General features: G+C 29.3%; 1 protein-coding gene across 1 annotated transcript; it reads left to right on the forward strand.

The window, feature by feature from the left end:
- LOC107261614 (potassium transporter 10-like) lies at positions 1-7,802 on the forward strand. The gene is made up of 9 exons (XM_048372654.1): positions 1-203; positions 651-871; positions 1,068-1,290; positions 2,010-2,255; positions 2,812-2,862; positions 2,946-3,206; positions 3,584-3,751; positions 5,963-6,217; positions 6,810-7,802. Exons 2-9 carry the CDS (start codon positions 749-751, stop codon positions 7,781-7,783), a joined length of 2,301 nt encoding a protein of 766 aa, XP_048228611.1. The 5' UTR covers positions 1-203; positions 651-748; the 3' UTR covers positions 7,784-7,802.
- The last annotated feature ends 2,107 nt before the right edge of the window (positions 7,803-9,909 follow it).

Here is a 9,909-nt window from a genome sequence, read left to right on the forward strand (position 1 = left end):
AAAATTTTCACCATTACTTTTTGTGGGTTTGGAGAAGTAGCCATATTTGATAGATTTTTGATTTCAGGGAGATTTCAAAAGTTATTTGGGTATATTGTGAATTGATACCATCATGACTTTGTTAATCTTTAGATTTGTTTGTTCACATTATGCTGTGGTGGTGATAACTTGAGTTGATTTAGCTGAGAAACGTTATCATTCAGGTACAAAGTCCTAACATCAAATTGGATACAACTTGTCATTATGATGCATCAATCTCTTCATCCTTTTGTTGAATCTTGCACTTTATGGCCTAATTTGATTAGTTATTTATTGTATTAAAAGCTGACATAGATTAAGTTTCTATTGCTTTCTTGAGGTGTTAGATTCAAAGCTTTATGAGGTTTGATCATTTTAATTTTGATAAATCAAATTAAAAGAATAAGAACTTAAGTGAATAATTAGTGGTGTTCGGAAAAGCATTTTTTGAGAAAAATAATTCTTTTTTTAATTCTTTTGAGTTCTGAAAAATGCTTTCGGAGATAAGGGTATACATATATATATATATATATATATATATATATATATATCTTGTAGAAAATTTAAAAGTATTATTCTGTTAAATTAAAAAGAATTCCTAAATCTATTTCTTTTAACACTGAATAGCACAGGCAGTGCAGTTCATTCTACTCTCCCACCAAGAAAAAATGATAATAATTCTAAACATGCTCTCGAGAGAAAGGATGATATAATTTGAACCAAGTTGGAAATGGCTTCACCGAATGATGAAGATCCTAGTAGTAATAAAGGCAGAATGTGGGCTGTACATCAGGAGTTTGATCAACCGATGGATAATGATGCTGGGAGGCTTAAGAATAGATATGATAACAAGGTAAGCAACATTTTCTTGTATGTTTGAATTAATCACTATATATATCTATAATTGAATGGTAATTATAGATATAGTTGTGGATTATATATATAGTTACTATAGTGCAATATAATATCTTGATTACTAGCCCTAAGTGAGAAGATGAGTGAAGATATAATTGATGGTTAAGAGGGTTGGTTCGTTTTATTGTTTTCAGGTTTCAGCTTTAGTCCTGCTGCAGCTTGCATTCCAAAGCCTTGGAGTGGTTTATGGAGACTTGGGGACATCTCCTTTGTATGTTTTCTATAATACATTTCCTGATGAGATTAAGGATCCTGAGGAAGTGATTGGAGCTCTCTCATTGATTATATATTCCCTTACTCTCATACCACTTCTCAAGTATGTCCTTATTGTTTGTAGAGCCAATGATAATGGTCAAGGTAAAATCTCTGTTATAGGCTGGTGATTTCTGACATGATCTTTTTATGTAATATGATATGATATGTAATTAGACAGGTTTATATTGAGAATAGTAGTGTTTGGATATAAATAAACCAATCAGTCTATGACACATTAAAAATTTAAATTTAAATGGATTAATCATCTAATTTGAAATAATATGAGATAACTTATTTAATTAAATTTTTATATTAATGAATGAAGAATGAAGAATGACCTATTCAAGTTTAGCATTAATATTTACTTTCTTTTCTTATAATTTTTTAAATGATAATTATATTTAAACATATTAATTATAAAAAATTAAAGCTGCATATTGTTACATTTATACTATGTTGTTTCAATTTTATTTATTTCATATGTTATAGATATATTTATACTTTAAATATTGTATGATTAAATAAGTCTGAACAGGTTTATATGTTCATAATATATAAATATTTATTTTAATTCGTATATTAAACAAATCATATTTAGTGACCCACTTAACAAACATGTATAGTTCAGAGTTTAAAACTTTAATTTTTGACATAATTAATAAATGGATCGAATTAAAATTTATCATTTTTGTACTCTTATTATATATTTAAAAGGAATTTTACAACACGACAACCCGAATTGCCTGTCTTAGTTATGTGTTATGCAACAAGCTATATGATGATGTCGTTTAAGGCCTAAACTTATCACTATTTTGATGCAGGAGGAACGTTTGCTCTTTACTCTTTACTCTGTAGACATGCAAACATAAAGACTATCCCTAACCAAGATCGAACTGATGAGGAGCTAACAACTTATAGGCATTGCACATTCTATGAAAAATCAGTTGCTGCAAAGACAAAGAAGTGGCTGGAGAAAAATGCATTTAGGAAGAATGCACTTCTTATTCTTGTACTTGTTGGCTCTTGCATGGTGATTGGAGATGGGATTCTCACTCCTGCAATTTCAGGTCTCAAATCATGCTTTATTAGCATTCAAAGCTTACCTAGACTATTTTATGCAACGAATTCCTATTTACTATTTAGCATAGTTTGAATTAAAGGATTCATAAATCGACAGATCTAATCAAAATATATGGATTCTAAATTCATAGATAGTGAAATCAATGGATTTTAAATTTTCATTGTGTAGACTAAACTTAAAATCTATAAACTAATAGAGGTAATTTTAAAATTTAAAATATATATATAATTAATTAATTCATCATTTATTAAAAATTATGAAAACGCCCACCTCATAAATGGGGAATTAGAACCTTATAAAATAATAAAATAATATTAATAGAGAATATTTTTTAAAATTTACAATTTTAACACTTACGACTATGAAGTTTATAAAATCACTCGTCTAAAATCCTTTAATCCGAACAGCACCTATATGTTGTTTTATTAATTATCTGTAAAATGTTAATCACTCCCATCTAGTGAACATATTTTCAAGATCACCATACTGTCAACATGGATTGTACAAAGAAAAAGATACTAATCAATACATTTTCTTGATAGTTTTATCGGCCGTGAAAGGAATCAAAATGGAGCATTCTGAGATTAGTGATGGTAAAGGAGGCTAAATGTTTGTTACTGTTCTTTAAATATTTTCATTGTTGAAGAAACATTCTTACTTTTTTCTTGTTATACAGATTTGGTGGTCATTATTGCAGTCGCAATATTAGTGATTTTGTTCAGTGTGCAATACCATGGCATAGACAAATTCAGTTGGCTCTTTGCTCCAATTGTGTTCCTGTGGTTCCTTCTAATTGGAGGCATTGGCATATTCAATATTTGCAAATATGATAGGAATGCTTTAAAAGCCTTCTCACCTCTATATATATATTGGTACCTGAAGAAAGGGAGAGGAGGTGGTTGGACCTCCCTTGGAGGTGTTATACTTAGTATAACAGGTATACTCCTGTTTCTTGTTTAATCATTTTCAGTTTTAGTGTTTTAAAAACCGAGCTTGGTGATTCAACTGATTAAGAGTTCGGTCGCCAGTTCAACCCATTCAATCAGTTTGATAAAAGTTTGAAATTTTTTTAAAAAATTCAATTTGAATATTTATAATAAAAACATATCCAACAAGCTTGTTTCAATTGGAAAATTTTATTAAATTGACTAGTTTAGATACTAGTTTAATAAAAATTTCAGTTTTTAAGATCTAAAAAAACTCACCGGCTATTAGCCCAACTAGTTCTGAAGGTCCATTTAGTTTGGTTTTTAAAATACTGATTATTTTTCTACCTCTTTTACAGTTAATGGTTTTAATTACTGTCCATTACAGGAACAGAAGCCCTTTTTGCAGATTTATCCCACTTTTCAGTCTCAGCCATTCAAATTGCTTTTACAGTTGTAGTATTTCCTAGCCTTCTATTGGCTTATACTGGACAAGCTGCCTACCTAATGAAAAACAAAGAGAATGTACTTGACGCATTTTATCTATCTATTCCAGGTTTGTTCTCAGCTTTTCAATCTATCAGGATTTACATTAAAGCTCTTGTGGTAGTGGCACAAGTCTTTAGCTTGAGACCTAGTAGAAATCTCAAGCTTTTATCTCTAAATTGTCCCTTCTCGGACTTAGGGTGCTACCCAATATGCCATAGAAGTAGTTTCAAGCATGCCTTGGGATTGGGGGCAAGTTAGAAGTCCCAAGGATTATGTGCCATTTAGTTTAGCCCCCAAGCAGTAAGCAAATCAAAGCACATTCACATATGCTTACAGGGCACCTGAAGAGGTGCACCCGATTTCAGAACCTTCTATCATGTTATGATGTTCCTTTTTCTGCATTTTTTATGATATACTATATTTTAATTGATTGTGTTTCTCGTACTTTTCAAAAATTGTTTATTCTTAAAGGCGTAAGCTATTGTTGGTTCATAAAATAAAACGGTACAGAATAGAATAAGAATTCCTAAATAATAGAATAAGTATGAATAAAATAGTTATTTCTAGATAATTCTCATTCCACTCTTTAATTCATGAATTTAGATTAACGGTTTCTATATGTTAATTATTATCATTTTTATATAGATTAACATACATACGGTGATTGTAGCAATGCATAATTAAAAATGATGTCAAGTGGATTTAAGATAAATAACTAAAAAATATATTATTTCTTTAGACGCGAAATAATCATTCTTTAATTCACTATGGAATAAGTATTCTATAAAAGTAAAGAATAACTATGCCATAGAATAATTATTCTTAAACACCAACCAAAATATAAGAAGATTGTTCTGGAAGACTAGAGTATAACAAGATTGTTAGATAAAGATAAATCATAAAACGATCAAAAGATTTTCTTTTTTTTCTTTTCTTTTTTCCAGTTCTCTTTTGTTACCACTCAAATTTTGATGGAAAAAGAATATGAGTAACTGAGTGATTCTTTAAAGCTCCACCACTTCTTGCTTGCTTATACTGTGTCCTTATCCTCTCTTGATGTATCAAGCACCAGTTAATATGGGAAAGGTGAAGCCAAATAAATAAAAATAAATAAATGGAAGCAATAAGAAAGCTAATTTCTTCAATACATAATTCTGACATTCTATTTTCTTGTAGTACTTACACAAGATTTTTATTATTTAGTGGTTTCAGATGTTTTTTTTTAACTTTTGAATGGCCGGGCTATATAATTTGAATTAATTATTTCTTTCCGCTTTTCATAAAAATAATAACTTATATAGTTCGAAAAAGTGATTTAAATTTAATATTTTATTTTTCAAAAATTAAATATTATTACTATATATTGAAAAAAGAATTCTAAGTACATTCTTTTTATTATTATCTCTTTGTCATTTCTCTATAAATAAAACATGGGTCATATTCCAAAGTTAATATAATTATATTAAATAAGATAACTAATAATGGCACTTTTGTAATACTCTTAAAATATTAGAATTTTCTTGTTTTATTTTATGATGCTAACTTAATATTATTGTCTAGTTTTATTTCAACACCTCATTGATATCTTTAAATAGATTGCTAATTGAAAAATATCGTATTTTATTAATAATGGAATATTTATTTTTATATGAAATGATTGTATTCACAAAATTGAAGTTTTGAATTTTAAAGATGTTACACTCTTAACTGATTAAAAATTTATATTAAAAAGATTTTGGGTTATAATTAGACTCTTAATATTACTTATACCTTCTTTTATATATATATATATATATATATAGATATATTTGTAGAGTCAATGAAATATTCTTTTAAAAATTTATTATACTAATAGAACAAATAAAAAACGAAATTAATGGACAAAAAATCTTAGAAAGTGAGAAAGTATAAAAAGAAAAAATTGACAAAGGTCCAGTGTGTTTAAATTAAAAAGATCTTAAAATTGTAAGAGTATTATGAAAATGCCATTTTTACATGTCTCATTTTTAGAGAGAAAGTAAAGGGAATATAATAAAGAGAATGTCCTTATCACTTCTCCTGTTGAGATTGGATAATGCTTAATATAAATAGTTGAAATTTATTAAAATTGAAAGGGCGGATTTTAGTTTGGAATCTTTAAAGAACAAACACCATTAAAACTCGTAGATTACATAAAATTTATAGAAAATTTTATCAAAAAAAATGATAGATATCTCATTCCTTGTGTTGTGGCAAATGCATGTCTTACAAAAAATGGTAATTATTCATCATTTTGCAGAAACCATATACTGGCCAGTGCTTGTAGTTGCAACTTGTGCTGCTGTTGTTGCTAGCCAAGCCACTATATCTGCAACCTTTTCATTAATCAAGCAGGCCCTCGCAGTTGACTGTTTTCCAAGAGTTAAAGTTGTTCACACGTCCAAGAAATTACAAGGCCAAATATATATTCCAGATATTAATTGGGTCCTTATGATTCTCTGCATTGCTGTGACTGTTGGATTCAAAAACCAAATCCAAATTGGAAATGCTTCTGGTAAGCTTAAATCTCTAATAAGATTTACTGAAATAAAGTTGAAATGATATGGAAACATCTAGAAGAGCAGTGGTTCCGTGTCCGACAGATTTTGGCGACCGAATCTCTTCGAAAACTTTTGAACACTTTTCGTAAACTTCAAACAATTTTTATTTTTTGAAACTTCAAGAATTGGCAAAATAATTAAAAATATTGAAATGAAGTCTGATTATAATTTAAAAGTTATATACTTAAAAAGATAAGATAAATATGTATAGTATATATAGTATCTTGTAATTTTTATATTTATTTAATTTTTCTTATATCAATATAAAAATAAATATTCTTAATTTTATATTTTAGTTTATAATGGATGTTTTATTTATTATTTTTATTTTATCAAAAGATACTGTCATTAACTTATAATGATCAATTTCAATTATCTTGTATTATTAATAAAACTTCTCTAAGATTAATACTTATACTATATTTTATGTATATAAATATAAGAATATATATTTTTATTGTAATACTTTTTTTTTATAAATTTTATATTTCAGTGTCGTCTTGTCTCGTTTGACAAGAATTAATGAAGTTAATTTTCAAATTACAGGAGCTGCAGTTATCATTGTCATGCTGGTGACAACATTCCTTATGGTTCTAGTGATGCTCCTAGTATGGCGCTGCCATTGGATCCTTGTCCTGATCTTCACGAGCCTATCTATTGTCGTGGAAGGCACTTACTTTGTTGCTGTGCTTTTCAAGATCAACCAAGGTGGTTGGGTTCCTCTTGTCATCGCAGCAAGTTTCTTCATAATCATGTCTTTATGGCAATATGGCAGTGCAAAACGCTACGAATTTGAAATGCAGAGTAAGGTTTCCATGGCATGGATTCTGGGACTTGGCCCTAGTTTAGGGCTAGTAAGGGTGCCTGGCATTGGACTTATGTACACAGAGCTAGCCCACGGGGTGCCTCACATCTTTGCCCACTTCATCACCAACCTGCCAGCCATCCATTCTGTTGTTATCTTCGTCTGCGTCAAGCATCTCCCTGTGTACACAGTTCCAGAAGAAGAAAGGTTTCTGGTGAAGCGAATCGGACCCAGGGATTTCCATATGTTCCGCTGTGTTGCAAGATATGGCTACAAGGACCTCCATAAAAGGGACGATGAGTTTGAGAACAAGCTGTTCGAGACCCTTTTCGCATTTGTCCGGCTTGATTCCATGATGGATTACTGTTCTGATTCCGATGCGTACAGTTCATGTGATCAGGAGCAGATTGAGCAGCCAAAAGATGGCCATACTGATGAAATTTCCTCTGTCGGGGAGCCCGCAAGTGGTTCACCGGTGGAAGCAAAACAAATGGAGAATGATGAGTTGACACTTCTCAGGAATTGCAGAGATGCTGGGGTGGTGCATATACTAGGAAATACAGTAGTTCTAGCAAGGAAATCTTCAGTGTTGTACAAGAAATTAGCAATTAATTATGGGTATTCTTTTTTGAGGAAGCTGTGTAGAGAAAACAGCATGATTTTAAATGTTCCTCATGAAAGTCTTTTGAATGTTGGACAAGTTATTTATGTATAATACAAAGTACATTCAATTCTTTTTTTCTCTTTTGTCTTAACTAACTAATCCAAATCTAATTTAGTTAATATTATGTTGAAAGTAACATAATCAAATTGCTGCCAAGATTCACGTTTTTTCTCTATTAGAAAAGGTGTCAGATTTTTTTTTCTTTTTTATAAATAGAATTTGAGTGTATAGTAACTTAGGACGATGTGCAGTTAGATTTGTAAATGAACCAAACATCTCACAAGCTACTCGGAGCTCAAATCAATAAAAAATTCGTTCGAAGTCATTCGTTAATTTAAATAAGTCGAGCTCGAGCTTAACAAAGTTTAGTTCGTTAGCTCGCGAATCTGCTTGTTTACTGGCTCGCGAACTGATTTGCGAACAGGCTCGTGACCTTAAGCTCAAGCTCGGTCCGTTTATAAAACTCGCAGATAGGTTCGCGATCCAACTCATTTATAAAGCTCATAAATACTCATTTATAAGCTCGACAAGCAGATTCGTGAGCAAGCTCGTTTATTGGCTCAAACTCGAATTTAAATTATTAACAATAATAATAACATTATTATATTATTATTATATTATTATTATTACACAATTTAAATGCAATTATTATTATTAGTAACAACTGCAATAAAAATAATAAATAATAAATAAATGTATTCTATAAACAATTTAATAAAATAAGTATTCTTCAAATTAGATAAAATAAAGTGGACTCATTATTACATTTTTTATTTTATTTATGAATTATTGTGTATTAAAATTTAATTATAATTTTACGACGATAAAAATATTTTAAATGCATCCTCTAATTATACTAATTTAATAAAAAAAATTATTATTAAATCTTAATTAGTATATATTAGGTCATGACTAACCAGACACTAGCGCAGAAAAAAAAATTAAACATTGTGTCTAAATGAGTATAGTCAGTGCTATTGCCATTATTGCAAAACCTTATATATATCTTAATCTAACACAAAGTATTTTTTTTTTTTCAATCTCATATTCTTCAATTCTTAGATATCTCATATTTGTCAAACTTGAATCTTGAAATCAATAGAGTTGAGTATTGTGGATCATACAGTTTCTTTGAGAAAATGATAATTCAATTAAAATTTTAGATTGAGGATATGTTTATATTTATAAAGGATAATAAATCAAGATTGTAATTTCTATAAGTTAATATATTATTATTAAAAAACTTTATTATATCACACTTCGACTATTTTATATTTTAAAGTTTATTTTAAATTTTATAAATATTATTCATTAAAAGGTAAGTGCCACTAAAAAGTAAAATCATAGGGCTGGTTTATATCATCTTTTAAGTTAATATAGGCCTATGATATGTTTAGTATGATTTTCTTGTAATTTTTATGTATTGTTGGGTTTTACTTTCATTATTCATGTTGTTTTAGTAATATTTTTTTTTTTCATGTTTTGCTATATTTTTATATATCGATCTTGATTATTTTTTTTGCTAAATTTAATACTTTCATCATTCCTTACTATATTTTTAGATATTGCTATTGATTAACTTAATTATTGAAAAATACTTAACGAGCCCGAGTTCGAGCTTGAATTGTGCATAATGAGTTCGAACTCGAGTTTTTCTTATTATGCAACTATTTAATGAATCAAATTCGGACCGAGCTCGAACTATTCATCGAACTGAGCTAGTTGCGAACCGAGCTCGAGCTATTTGCAAACCTAATTATTTTCAAATGAGCCGAGCTTGAGCTCCATTATAAAAGTTCGAATCAAGCTCGAGCCAACCTCGACCCTCTACCAGAATTAAACAAACCAAACCTAAACTTGTTGATGTTCGACTCGAGTCGGTTTGATTACAACCCTAATGCAGTTATTTGAAGAAATATATTTAACATATAATTAGTGAACATACGACTCATATCATATAAGTTAATTTCACGTTCCACTCTTAACACGGTCTCAAGCATATGTCAATTAATTAAAATTTATTGTAATAAAATAAGAGTGTTATGCCTTAGTAACAATAAACTGAAATCAATTTGGGACTTCTGCATTTACAAATCTTCTCACTGCTACCTTAGGAGCTGGCCAACAAAACAGGGACGTTTTGTTATGGGCGTTTTAGTATTTGCACCTTTAGCAAA

This window comes from Ricinus communis, chromosome 4 (genome assembly GCF_019578655.1).
Source record: "Ricinus communis isolate WT05 ecotype wild-type chromosome 4, ASM1957865v1, whole genome shotgun sequence".
Taxonomy (NCBI): Eukaryota; Viridiplantae; Streptophyta; class Magnoliopsida; order Malpighiales; family Euphorbiaceae; genus Ricinus; species Ricinus communis.